Source organism: Mus musculus, chromosome X, assembly GCF_000001635.26.
Source record: "Mus musculus strain C57BL/6J chromosome X, GRCm38.p6 C57BL/6J".
Classification (NCBI taxonomy): domain Eukaryota; kingdom Metazoa; phylum Chordata; class Mammalia; order Rodentia; family Muridae; genus Mus; species Mus musculus.
In genome coordinates this window covers 144,383,526-144,397,781 of record NC_000086.7, presented here as the reverse complement: position 1 = coordinate 144,397,781, position 14,256 = coordinate 144,383,526, and the positions used below count along the sequence as shown (strand labels likewise).

Genomic DNA, 14,256 nt, shown 5'->3' with positions numbered 1-14,256 from the left:
GTTGGAAGAGAAAGGACCACTATTTGTGGTTGCGTGGCTGATTTTCAAAAGTCATCATCTATATGTTCCAAAGTTAGAGTGGAGTCTGAGAAGGTAAGGCAGAAAGAAGGCATTGGCGTCACCAGCAGACACTTGAAGTAAACAAGACAAGACACAAGCGATGTATGATTAGTGTACCATATAAGGTGAAAGACTAGTCCTGGGCTGATCAAAGCAAAAAAAAAAAAAAAAAAAAAAACAAAAAAACCTCTTAGGCATTATATATTAGGGGAGGTTTAAATAAATGTGTTGATGAAAGCCACATGTATCATCCTGCAATTCAATTGACAGCAAATTGGGAATGAAACCAGCAACTATATGCCAGATTCTATTGCTCATATTGTTCACAGTCATCAGTATACAAATAGCTTTTAATCAAGCAGTGGCTCAAACCATATGGTCTATTTGCTGGTGTTTAGGTCTCAGGGGCTCCCCTACAGCCCCTACCAGTTTTCCTGGCACGTGCTATTTGCTTATTACAGGAACTGAAAACTGACTAAGTGGACATATATGAATTGGCTTATAATAAATGGATGAGGGAGGGAAACTAAGTGCAAAGAGTATTTGCAACGACTTCTTTGCTCCTTCCCAACTTCTTTGGCAAGTCTCCATGTGAATTTGTCGGAGCCCCAAGGGAATGGAATGATAGTGACAGGAGGGGCTCCTGTGATCTCTTTTCAAAATGCTTATAAGTGAACGAGCTAAACGTTGGAACATCCGAAATCCTCCTAATCTCAAGAGATGTTGACTGTGGCTTATAACTTGGCCCACTGCATGTTTTCATACTTTGCCAAAGGCAAATCCATTTCTCCACAGACCTATAGCAAATGACTTTTTACAGTTTCTATTTAATTTTGAGATTATCATATAATTACATCATTTCTCCCTTCCCTTTCCCCCTCCAAACCCTCTGATATAATCCTCCTTGCTCTTTTTTCAAATTCACAGCCTTTTTTTTTTTCATTAAGCAAATTGCTTTTTAAAGGACACAGCTGCTTATATTTTTCAAACACGTACAAAGACCCAGGAGGCTGAGAGTTCTGAATCCAGAGTTTGAGGCCAGCCTGGGGTACAAAGAAACATTTTGTTTTAAACAAACTTCTAAAAAGTAAATAAAAAATTGTAAAAGGTAAATACATAAAAATAAGACACATACAAAGAAAAAGCTGAATTCAAGCACAAAGAAACAGAAAACAGATGATGTCCAGATACCACAGTGTCTAGGCAAAGCATATGAGAAACTAGCTGAATCTCCACGTCTCCACAGGAGCCATTGCATCGTTCTTCCTTGGCTCAAACAGGTGAACACACTGTCTATTAAAGCTCTGTCTCTCTGCCTGTATCCTCTCTGCCTCTCTCTCTCTCTCCATACTCCATTCAAGGGCACTCGTTTGTGTATTGTTTTGTTTTTCATTCTTCACACGCTTAGAAAGAGTCAGCTTTATTATCTTCTCGTCCCCTTCCTGGCATTGAGCCCTCTGCCTGCTAGTGCTTTCTTTCTACTTTGTGTCTCGTGTGATTTCTCCTGGATTCTTTTGGTCTGCTTTCACAGATTCCTGTCTCATTCTACTGTCTACATCTCGCTCTAATGGCCCCTTATTTATGTCCAGAAAACACTGTAAGTGAATGATCCACATATGAAAGAGATGATGAGAGCATGAATTTTTAAAAAAATCTCTCTGAGAGTTGGTCAGCTCATTTTTGAGATCATACCCCAATATGAAGGTTTGTGCTTGGTCTTACTGCATCTTGTTTCTTTCATATCTTTAGGAGGCCTTCTCTTTAGTGAAGGGAAATGGAGCAACAGTGCACCTGGGAGAGCGGGGCGGTAGGGAAGGGCCTGCCAGGAGGCTGCAGTTGGGTTGTATTGTCTGAGAGAATAAATAAGTAAACAAATAATAGAATTTTAAAAATTGCACCCCAAGATCATGCATTTTTCAGCAAATTTATTTTTTTAACAGATGAAAGGCTCTCAGACATTCACCTAACTAATGAATCTAAAGAAACAAAACCTTTATATTTTGGGGTTAATATCTAAGCTTTATATTATAAGCTTAAACAGTACTTAGTATGAGCTATAAATGACAGACTAAGCCCAGCAAGGTGGCGCACGCCTTTAATCCCAGCACTTGGGAGGCAGAGGCAGTCGGATTTCTGAGTTCGAGGCCAGCCTGGTCTACAAAGTGAGTTCCAGGACAGCCAGGGCTACACAGAGAAACCCTGTCTCAAAAAACCAAAAAAAAAAAAAAAAAAAAAAAAAAGAAAGAAAGAAAAGAAAAGAAAAGAAAAAAAAAACAGTTCAGACAAGTACCCTCCCAGAACTGTCTCTAGTTGCATATGTAGCAGAGGATGGCCTAGTAGGTCATCAATGGGAGAAGAGGCCCTTGTTCTTGTGAAGATCTTATGCCCCAGTACAGGGGAATGCCAGGGCCAGAAAGCAGGAGTGGGTGGGTTGGGGAGCAGGGAAGGGGGAGGGGATAGGGGACTTTCAGAGAGGAAACTAGGAAAGGAGATAGCATTTGAAATGTAAATGAAGAACATATCTAAGAAAAAAATAAAATAAATAAAACGGTTCAGAAAACACAAATATTATATAAATTTTGACAATCATTAGACATAAAATTTATATTTTATTGTAAATACATTTCTTAAACATATATATAGTACTTTTATTCCAACTAGTTATTATATTCATAGATGAATACTGAATAATATTCAGGAAGAGTAGTCAGTATCAATTATGTTTTCATTTTAATAAAGTAAATGCTAAGAAATAGTTTTTATATCTGTAAGATAGTTTTATAATGCTACTGTCAATTCATTCAGAGTTTTGTGTCAAATTGTCATGTAATAAATTTTTCATAAAGTACCATTTTTAAAAGTCTGTTATCTAACAACATGACTGGGTAGGCTTCAAATATCAACAAAGGTAAAGAATGAGAAGGCATGTGGGTTTTATTTCTATTGTTCTGTAGTACAGCTTGAAATTTGAGATGGTGATTTCTCTGAAAGTCCTTTTATTGTTCAGGATTGCTTTAGCTTTCCTGGGGTTTTTTTGTTTGGTTGGTTGGTTGGTTGGTTGGTTTGGTTTGGTTTGTTTTTCCATATGACGTTGAGTATTGTTATTTCAAGGTCTGTAAGAAAAATGTGGTGTTGAAATTTTAATGGGGACTGTGTTGAGTCTGTAGGTTGGTTTTAGTAAGATGACCATTTTCACCATGTTAATCCTATTGATCCATGAGCATGAGAGATCTTTCCATCTTCTGATTGGGCAGAGTGAAGGGAGAGGGAACTGTGGTCTGGATGTAATATATGAGAGAAAAAGACGTTAAATAAATACATAGAGAAAGGGTTGTTAGGGCTGGGGAGAATGACTCAGTGGGCTTAATCTCCAAACACCCATGTAAAAGGCATGATGGGGTGTGTGCTTCCCAGGGACAGGAAGATAAGAAAGAGGATCTCTGGGGCTAGTGCTGGCCAGCCAGCATAGCCAATCTGCAAGCCCCAGGGCCCAGTGAGTGAGTTAGTCTCAATAAATGAGGTTATTATGGTAGACACCAAATATCTACCTTTACTTTTATCTTAGTCAGGGTTTCTATTCCTGCACAAACATCATGACCAAGAAGCAAGTTGGGGAGGAAAGGGTTTATTCGGCTTACACTTCCATGCTGCTGTTCATCACCAAAGGAAGTCAGGGCTGGAACTCAAGCAGGTCAGGAAGCAGGAGCTGATGCAGAAGCCATGGAGAGATGTTCTTTACTGGCTTGCTTCCCCTGGCTTGCTCAGCCTGCTCTCTTATAGAACCAAGACTACCCAGCCCAGAGATGGCACCACCCACAAGGGGCCCTCCCACCTTGATCACTAATTGAGAAAATGCCTTACAGCTGGATTTCATAGAGGCATTTCCTCAAGGGAGACTCTTTTTTCTCTGTGATAACTCCAGCTGTGTCAAGTTGACACAAAACTAGCCAGTACAACTTTCCACGTGTATGCACAAATGTCCATGAGAGAGAGAGAGAGAGAGAGAGAGAGAGAGAGAGAGAGAGAGAGAGAAATTATAATCATTTCGCTTATTGCTTTGTGGAAATGATCCTGTAGTTGGCAGTGTCAGAGATGAAACCCTTGACTACTACCCCTTCCTTAGGCAATTTTATTTGATCACAGAGTGGATCCAAGGAACCACTTTGGGGATTACAGTATGATATCTACAAGTAATAATACTATATTGGATACTTGGTCACTGAGAGTACATCTTCAATGTTCTGTCTTAGATGTATAAAGTGAAGAGAGGTGTTAATTATATTAAGTCACTCATTTAACTGTCCACACATACATATATCACATATGCTATACCCCATAAAACATGCAATGTTTGTTTGTCAACTATACCTTTCAAAAGCTGGGTGATGAAAAAGACAGTCACAATGCTATGAGCTGCCCTGGAGCATGTGACATGGAACTTGGAGAAGTGTCCAGTCAATAGACAAGTATAGACTAGGGGATACTGAATCCTGCCAGCAACTATGCCACTGAGCAAGATGAAGTGGTCAGCTGTCACTTCCCACCACTGAAATCAAGCTGTTGCCTGAATGTTCTTGAAGGCTCTAGCAGGAAATTCTTGTTCATGTCTCCTTTTCAATCTCTAGAACCTTCCTTCTTTTGTTAACATCACACTTCCTCCTTCAAGGGCAAGAACGACTGGCGAGTCTCTCCTGCCACAGCACTTTGGTACCCTGTCTCCTTTCACTAAAAAGCAATCTTGGTGCTCCTAGATAATCTGAGAAAGAAATCTCTTCTTGTCAAGAGTCATCAAAGTAACAGCCTTAATTTCAAAGGCAACTTTAATTTTCCCTTTTCCTGTGTGATAACATATTCACAATTTCCAAAGATTAGGCTAGGGCATCTCAAATTTACTCCCCACAACGTTGATGATGTGAAGGAATGGATGTGTTAATGAATTCAGTTAAATCAGTTCACAATGCACATACACATCAAAAGATCATGTTGTACTCCAGAAAAATATAGAACCTCTATTTGTTAATTAAACATTTACAAGCTGATTTTAAGCTGGACATGGTGGTAATTGCCTTTAATACCAGCACCAGGAGGCAGGGGCAGAAAGACCTCAATAAGTTCAAGGCGAGCCTGGTTTACATAGAGTTCTAGGGCAGCCAGGGCTACTTAGTGAGCCCCATCTCAAACAAACAAACAAACAAGCTGATTTTAAAGAATCCATTACTCCATATACCAGACAAACCATGTTTTGGTTTGGTTTGGTTTTGTTTGCTTTGGTTTGGTTTGGGTTGGGTTGGGTTGGGTTGGTTTGGTTTGGTTTGGTGTGGTGTGGTTTGCTGTGGTTTGGTTTGGTGTGGTGTGGTGTGGTTTGGTTTGGTGTGGTGTGGTGTGGTTTGCTGTGGTTTGGTTTGGTTTGGTTTGGTGTGGTGTGGTGTGGTTTGGCTTGCTTTGGTGTGGTTTGGTTTGGTTTGGTGTATGGTGTGATTTGGTTTGGCTTGGTTTGGTTTGGTTTGGTTTGGTTTGGTTTGGTGTGGTGTGGTGTGGTTTGCTGTGGTTTGGTTTGGTTTGGTTTGGTTTGGTTTGGTTTGGTTTGGTTTGGTGTGGTGTGATTTGGTTTGGCTTGGTTTGATGTGGTGTGGTGTGGTTTGGTGTGATTTGGTGTGGTGTGATTTGGTTTGGCTTGGTTTGATGTGTTGTGGTGTGATTTGGTGTGGTGTGGTTTGGTGTGGTGTGGTTTGGTTGGATTTGATGGGAGTGCTGGAACGCAGGACCTGTAGAAGCTAAGCATGTACCTCTTCCTGAGCTCGGCCCCAAGCCCTGCAACAGGAACTCTTATCTAAAAGCATTTTAAGATAAAAATTAATGGGAATAAATCATCAATCACAAACTATCATGGTCCTTGAAGTAAAGCTTCATACATCAATGGAGAGGCTCTAAATTATTTTTCCAGTATTTGAAAGTTGTGAATATCATGACATCTTGTTCAAAATGCTGTAGCACCTACACTGTTAGCTGAGGAGTTTCTCATTGACAATTATGAATTTAGACTTATACTCTGGGTCAGATTCCACTTCCTTTACAAGCATGGCCTTTACAGTCATTGCAGTTGACCATAGCATTTTCGTTTGTTTTAGACTCAAAGTCACACTATGTTCTTGTTGCCTTTACAGTCATTGCAGTTGGCCATAGCATTTTCGTTTGCTTTAGACTCAAAGTCACGCTATGTTCTTGTTGTTAATAGCACACACTGCACACACAGCCCATGGTACATGTGAAAAACAACATCCTGGAGGCCGCTGGAGGGGTGGGAGAGGTTTGAGATTCCATCCCACATCCTCTCCAGGTACTTCACTTGATCTGTCCAGCAGCTTCTTGGAAAAATAGCTATTTACAGAGGATGTTTTTTTTTATAACATTTATCTATTATTTTGGGGTGATCTGTGTGTGTGCACGTGTGTGAGGAGGGGTGTACAGAACTGCACACATGCACACATTCCACAACATGTATGCCTGAGGACAGTTTGTGGTAGTCAGTTCTCTCCTTCCACCATCTGACTCCTAGGATGTGAACTCAGGTTGTCTGGCTTGGCAACAGCACCTTTATCCAGTGAGCTAGCCCACTAATCCCTCTTTACAGAGATTTACTTTATGTGACCTTGTTCTGAGCTCACTCGTGGAGGAAAGCAGTCCGTAGGATGCTTGTTTCTTAGAGTGGCGCTGAGTGAGAAAATGAAGCCAATTGAGATGGCAAGGGGCTAACTGGAAATGTGAAGGAAAATTTGAGGAATGTAAAGTCTGTGAGGGCTCTGAAAACTTCAAACATTCCCACAGGTTTAGTAGGCCATGAACTTGTATATAAGCCAATAAAGGTGGGCAAAGTATTTGAACTTAAAAGATTTACAGATGACCAATGTGCATATCAGCAGATAATTCAAAATTGTTATCCAGTTGGGAAATGCCATTGCAAACCATAGTTAAGATCCTGCTACAAACTCCACCAAGCGCTGAGGAGGATATAGAAAACTAAAGGCAGTTTATTATACAGTTACACACAAATTAACACCATGACTCAGTAATACCACACTTAGTGAAGCTAGAGAAATGAAACCTACGTTTACACAAAAACTCATACATGGTTATAGCAGCTTTATTCATTTGTTCAAAGCTGAAAACAACTCAGACTTTTTTTCCCCATCATACAGCCAACTAAAGGAAAACTTACCAGCAGGAAGACTGAATGTGCTGATCAATACAGAGCCATAGGCAAATCTCAAATGTGTCATGCTCAGTGAAATAAGCCCATGTCAAATAGTTGCTGACTGTATGCTTCTATTTATATGGTATATTAATAAAGGCAAACTATAGGAACAGAGAGGAGATGGGGAGGAGCTAGTTGGCAGGAGCTAGACACTAGAGAGTTTGATGATGAAGAGGCAACGCAAGAGAACTTTGGAGGTCAGAACCACTGTGCATACTAATTTTCGTAGTGACTACATCACTCCATACAAATATTTCAAGTTCTAAAAACAGCCAGCCTTGATTCAAGATGAGGCAGGGGGCACTGTCACGGATTTGAGGACAATCTGGTCTCCAAAGTGAAGAGCAGGCCAGTCAGAGTTATATAGCAAGACCCGACGTCAAAAGGAAATTCTAGGGGCTGGAGAGATGGCTCAGCAGTTAAGAGCACCGACTGCTCCTCCCAAGGTCCTGAGTTCAATTCCCAGCAACCACATGGTGGCTCACAACCATCTGTAATGGGATCTGATGCCCTCTTCTGGTGTGTCTGAAGAGAGCAATGGTGTATTCATATACATTAAATAAATAATAAATAAATAAATAAATAAATAAATCTTTTTTTTAAAAAAAAGAAAGTTCTAGAAATGTACAACAATATGTCTGTGTACCTTGTGATGGTAATTCACAGGTATATATGTGTCGAACACATAATGGGTAAATTTTAGTTTCTGTAAATTATAAAACAATTTTTAAATGTTTTAAATCAATTAAAAATGTTTTTTAAAACTTTTTTGGGGGGGTTAGTGGCACACACCTTTAATCCTAGCATGCAGAAGGTAGAAGCAGGCAGATCTCTGAGTTCAAAACCAGCCTCGTTTACAAAGAGAGTTCCTGAACAGCCAGAGTTACACTGAGAAACCCTGGCTTGAAAAAAATATGTCAAGACCACGAAAAAAACCACTGGGAGGCAGAGGCAGGTAGAGCTCTGAGGTCAAGGCCAACCTGGTTGGTCTACAGAACGAGTTTCAGGACAGTCAGGGCTATACAGAGAAACCCAGTCTCAGGAAAAAAAATGCTTTGAATGTCAACACAGTCTCACTAGGACAAGCAAATAATAGGTGACCGTCAACTTGAGGCTAGTTGTAAAATGGAGTGCTAGACAATTTTGTTCGGGGGAAGGGGAAGGGAACAACGTCAAGATTACTTGTTACCCTAAAGAAATGATAGACCCTTCTGTTGGAGATGAAAGCATGCTCGTTCCCTCGTTGCTGATGGCTTTAGATGATGAATAATAAAAATACACAGTTCTCTCATGAGCCTGCCCCCCAAAATACAAATGAAACAACCTTAACCCCATCTCTACCTCTTAAAAATAACAATGATTTACAATGTAGTATGTTCGTGTCTAGAACATGTAAATATGTAGTTTTTTTTCAGTTAATTAAATGACATCTTTGCACGAAATATATATTGTGGGTTTTGCACTCAAGATCTTAAACAGATGCATATAACACAATTCATGACTATTCTATCGACAAATTGTGATCTATAAAGTTAGATTGTATGCCATTTTGTTGTGATAGCATTTATTGAAATAGTCATCTACTATTGACTGGGTTGTTTAAAGTTGTTTGTAGTACTATGCTCTACTATAGTGAAGGGTCCTGTGTATAATTTTTCTGCAATCCTCTTCCTCCTCTATGCCTCCCTTCACTATCTCCCCTTCTTCATTTTTCTTAATTTTTTTTCTTTCAGTTCTGGTAACTGGACCCAGGGATTTATACTAACACACTAACTAAGCAAGCACTCTAATACCAAGCCACTCTGCTATCAATTTTTCTTGTATTTTAAGGTAGGATCTTACTCTACAGCTCAGGCCAGTCTCAAACTCATGATCCTTCTGCCTCGACTTCCTGAGTAGCTGGGTTTAGAGGCATGCAGCACCAAACCTAATAAAGGTTTATTTCTCAAAGTTAATTGCAAGATTGATGAATTTGCATTTATAGGGTATATGGAATTTGAGTTTATATAACTACTCCCAGGTTGTCCTCTATAGAGTCAACTACCGAGACTAAAATGAGACATAAGTATATTTCCCAGTCACCTGTCTCTCAAACCTTGCACTTGCATCTTTCATAGGATCATGCTGATATTGAGTGGAAGTTTGCGAGAACAAAGCTCTGGATGAGTTACTTTGATGAAGGTGGCACCTTACCACCTCCTTTCAACATTATTCCCAGCCCCAAATCATTTCTCTATCTTGGCAACTGGTTCAACAACACCTTCTGTCCCAAAAGAGACCCTGATGGAAGACGAAGGAGGCACAACTTGAGAAGCTTCACAGTAAGACCAATGTGTGTGTGTGTGAGTGTGTGTGTGTGTGTGTGTGTGTGTGTGTGTGTGTGTGTGTTTCTCTTTATGCAAAAACTGTTTTCCTCCTTTCTTCATGAGTTCCTACCTTAAATATGCTCCTGCTATTTGTCAGTCAGGAGCTATGCATTATTCCCCAGTCCTAATATTTACCAAATCATTGAGGTGGGCGAGTGGGTAGGGTGCTGTCCAACTCAAATAACCTCTCTGTCCATTTTGAATTCCAGGAACGTCATGCTGACAGCCTGATACAAAATCAACATTATCAGGTACCGCTTACCCACTGGGGCTAAACACAATAGGTCTTGGCCAGATCTGTGGAGTAGAAGGAAACTCTAATCCAGCTATGTCTGGACTTAACTTCTGTAGTGGCCCCTAATTCATCAGGATGAAATCATCTGCTCTATGACCCTCTTCAGAGGCCTCATCTGGGTCTGAGCCATCCCGTACCTTAGAAGGCTATCTTCCTTAAGATTCAACAGTAAATATATAGTTGCTCAATCAATGAGTAAGTGAGGACCTATTGTACATTAGACACTAAAATACCCATCAGAGAAATCACTGTGGACAGAAAGACAGAATCTCCGTACCTCTTAGAAGCTTATTATCAGGGATGGAAGATATTACATCATTAAAACTATCAAAATGAAGTGATTAGAAGGGTAAAACTTGCTGTGAACAAAATGTTCATACAGCAATGGGAATATAGAATAAATGGGGAATACAAAACAAGAGGCAGTTATTAGTTATGGCAGTGAAGGGCTTTCTAAATTATAAACATGACTTTAATCAAAGGAGCAGATATGTGCTTCTTACGGGAACAGCCAGAAGACAGCCAAGCACACCAATATGGGGGGCATTTATTGAAAAAAAATCACAGATAAGAAACTATATTTAATCTTCTGGATCAAAGGAAATGCAGAGGAGGGGATATATCTCGGTTGGTGGAGCGCTTGCCTACCGTACATACTGCCCTGGGTTTAATCCGCAACACTACAGAAACTGAATGAGGTGTGGGGCAGAGGATCAGAAGTTCAAGGCTATCCTCAACTATGGAAAGGTCAAAGGCCAGCTTGAGACATCGTCTCAAGAAACCTAGGGAGAAAAATATCCTACAAGATTTAAAGAAACCTTACCCCACAAATGGCTTCCATAATTTCGTACCTTTTAGTAACAATAAGAAACACAAAGTACAGTGTTTCATAGGTGACCCTTCTCTCACTACACCTATCCTCAACTCCAATAATTTTTTTTTAATATGATGACGTCTAGGCAAGATCCAGCACCTGTATTTTCTGCTTCAAATCTCACAACAAAATGAAAAAAACGAATAAACAGAAAACATTCCCTGGGCATCTCAGTGATTTCTCCGAGTTCAGCAAGTAGAAGTACAAACTGCAGCATCGCTCACTATTAATATAGGCTTTGGAATCAGCCTTAAGAACTAAAATCTAATGTTTACATTTACCAGCAGTATGACCTTGAAGGAGCCAGTTAACACCACGGAGCCCCAGCTCCTTCATCTGCAAACCAGGAATAATAGGAACAGTTAAATTACACGGATGGGAAAATTCAGTGTAGGTGGCGCCTGGCATACAGCCTGACACACTGCAGTAAGTGGTAGCTAGCATCAACACCAGCCTTGCAACCATGTGTGTTCCAGTCCCCCTGAGGCTAAAGGAGACCTTTCCTATAAAGGTGAAGTGTTGATTCTATGAAAAAAATATCCTGATTCTAAAATTGCTAGTTCACTTAGTGCCTCTCAAGTTCGTGAAGAGAAAAATAACTTACTTCACTAAAAGTACCAACGTTTAATCCATCCCTTGAGGAATGGATATTGAATGAGCATTCAGGGACTCTTGTACTCTCATCATACATACAGACACATACACACACAGAAACACATACACACACAGAGAATACATACTTAACATATACTTGAGTGAAAATTCTTCCTCTGGGGTAAATTTGACGATGGAATGAATACTCTGCCACCAAAATTCAGAAATGCGATGACTTACTAACTCAATGATTTCCTATTGCAAAGATGACCTAGACCAGTTTTCTAAGCAAGTTCCATATTAGCCTGATAGCCTGAAAGGAAAACTGAATACCTTTTCATGTTTTTTCAATTCTAGGAAGTTATCAGAAATTTAGTCAAGAGATATGTGGCTGCAATGATAAGAAACTCCAAAACAAATGAGGGGCTAACAGAAGAAAATTTTAAGGTAATTTAATCATGAAGTGGGTAAATCTCTTAATATTTATCTGTCTGTCTATCACCCCCCTCACACTCTGCAACAGTTTTCCCCTGTCCACAGAGCTGCATTCAAGCCCTATTTTTTTCATTTCTTGGTATAATTTAATCTTCATAGAGTTTGACAATTCTAATTATAGAATTCCATTTTCCTATACAATTCTTATTTTTTTTAAAAAAAATATACATTTAGTTGAGCAGTGGTGGTGCACTTCTTTAATCCCAGCACTCAGGAGGCAGAGACAGATAGATCTCTGAGTTCAAAGGCAGCCTGATCTGCAGAATGAGTTCCAGGCCAGAGGTATACAGAGAACCCCTGTCTCAAAAAATAAAAGGCCTTAAAATTATTCTTTTTAATTAAAGTCTTGAAAGATCTGGGATTATTTTTATTTTATGTAGATGGGTATTTTGCCTGGATGTGCATTGCCTGTGGGTGTCAGGGTTCCCTGGTAGTGGAGTTACAGATGGTTGCAAGCCACTGTGTGGGTAGTGAGAGCAGAACCCAGTTCCTAACCACTCTGCCATTGCTCCATACCCTGAAAGCCTTATTCTGCCATCTAGTAGGTGGACAGATGAGTTTTTTTTTCCTTTTCTTAAAAAAAAAAAAACCAATTTGTATTTGAAATAAAATTATATTCTTTTCCCTCATATTTCTCCCATACACCCCCACTCACAAGTTGATAGCTGCTTTAATTTTCATTGTTTCATACATGTGTGCGCATGTGTGCATGTCCATTCACATGTATGTGCAAATATATGTAAATACAACTGGTTTGACTCTGATTTTGCTGTTTGTGCATATATAGTTTCAGAGCTGACCTCTGCACTGGACAACCAGTGGGGAGGGGGGTGGACGTGGGCAGGGGAGGCTCATCCCCAGGAGAGGGAAAATGCTTCTTCGCCCCACCCCCCAGCCCCCACTCTTGCAGCCACTCTTGCCTGTGGTTCTTTGTCTCGGGTTGGCAGGCTTTTACGAATATCCATCCCCATCAGTTTTCCAAACAAAATGAAGCCTTCCTATACATCCTTTCTTTTTATAGTCACAGCGTGAGAATGACACGATGAACTGATACAGCAAGAATGCATGGGAAGGGGTAGTAGGTAGGTCAGCAGACAGGAAATTCCTGGAGACCTTAAAGATGGGAGAGTCAGGACCCAAAAAATGTATTATTAAATTTCAATTCTTAAGAAACTTCCATTAAATAGTAGAATTTTCCTGACATTGGTATCAAGCTAAAAGAGTAATTCTCACAAAGGGGCAGTTATGTCCTTAGGGCACCTTTGAGTGTTTGGAAATGTTTTAGGTTGTCATACTGGCATCTAGTGGGTACAGAAAGGGTTGCTACTAACCATCCCACAATTACCAAGATAACTTTACAACACAAAGAGCTATCCTTCCTGATATATGGAACCTAAAATAAGAAAGCCATTCCAGGACATAGGAGTCATGAACACAGACACAACGTAACATGCCCCGTGAGGCACACTGGAATGCTACTTAATCCACAGACAGAATTAATCTGTTGAAGACCAATGTCCCAATCACTTGGCTAAGTTATTACTGTGTGTCAGTCCAGGAGAATAGGGAGCACCTGGGGGTGGAGGGAGTTGGGAGAAATAAAATCAGAGAGAAAAAGAGGTTCCAGGTACAGAAAATCCCTGTACATAATGTGTAGTATGTAATATGGCATTTATTGTGTTTCCTGTGACAGTGACATTACTAAGATATTTTAAGCAGGAGGATAACGTGCTTTGGCTTTAAGCTTTGGAAAGATGGTTTGTAAAGGAGCAAGTTAGTGGTACGCAAACAACTGGAGAGAAGGCAATTCATATGCATTTGTATGACTGCTCCCCCAACACACACACTCCCTGCCCCATCCCAAAGCAGTAGCCTCGTCACCTGACACTTCTTCAGTTTCCTTCCTGGACCCTAACTGTCTTTGCCTCTGCAGTTGTCCTTTAACTTAGAGACACTTCACAAGGGCAAGTACTCTAATAGTTTAACTTAGAGACACTTCACAAGGGCAAGTACTCTAATAGTTTAACTTAGAGACACTTCACAAGGGCAAGTACTCTAATAGTTTAACTTAGAGACACTTCACAAGGGCAAGTACTCTAATAGTTCAACTGTCAGTTACCACTTTCTTTTTAAAATTTTGGGTGTATGGGTGCTTTGCCTGTAAGTATGTTTGCCTACATATATGCATGTGTACCACCTGTATGTCTGGTGTAGGTAGAGGTCAAAACAGGGTGTCGGGTCCCGTAGAACTAGAGTTACAGTTGTGAGGTGGGTGTGACATGGGTGTGATGTGAGTGCTGGGAAATTGAACCCGGGTCAT

At 40.2% G+C, this 14,256-nt stretch overlaps 1 protein-coding gene across 1 annotated transcript in view; it reads left to right on the top strand.

The window, feature by feature from the left end:
- Nucleotides 1-14,256, top strand: part of Trpc5 (transient receptor potential cation channel, subfamily C, member 5) — a 310,854-nt gene that overhangs the window by 290,399 nt on the left and 6,199 nt on the right. Inside the window, exons 8-10 of the mRNA NM_009428.3 lie at nucleotides 9,430-9,633; nucleotides 9,888-9,929; nucleotides 11,799-11,888. Of these exons, the coding sequence (NP_033454.1) occupies nucleotides 9,430-9,633; nucleotides 9,888-9,929; nucleotides 11,799-11,888 (336 nt within the window). The remainder of the gene's footprint in view (nucleotides 1-9,429; nucleotides 9,634-9,887; nucleotides 9,930-11,798; nucleotides 11,889-14,256) is intronic.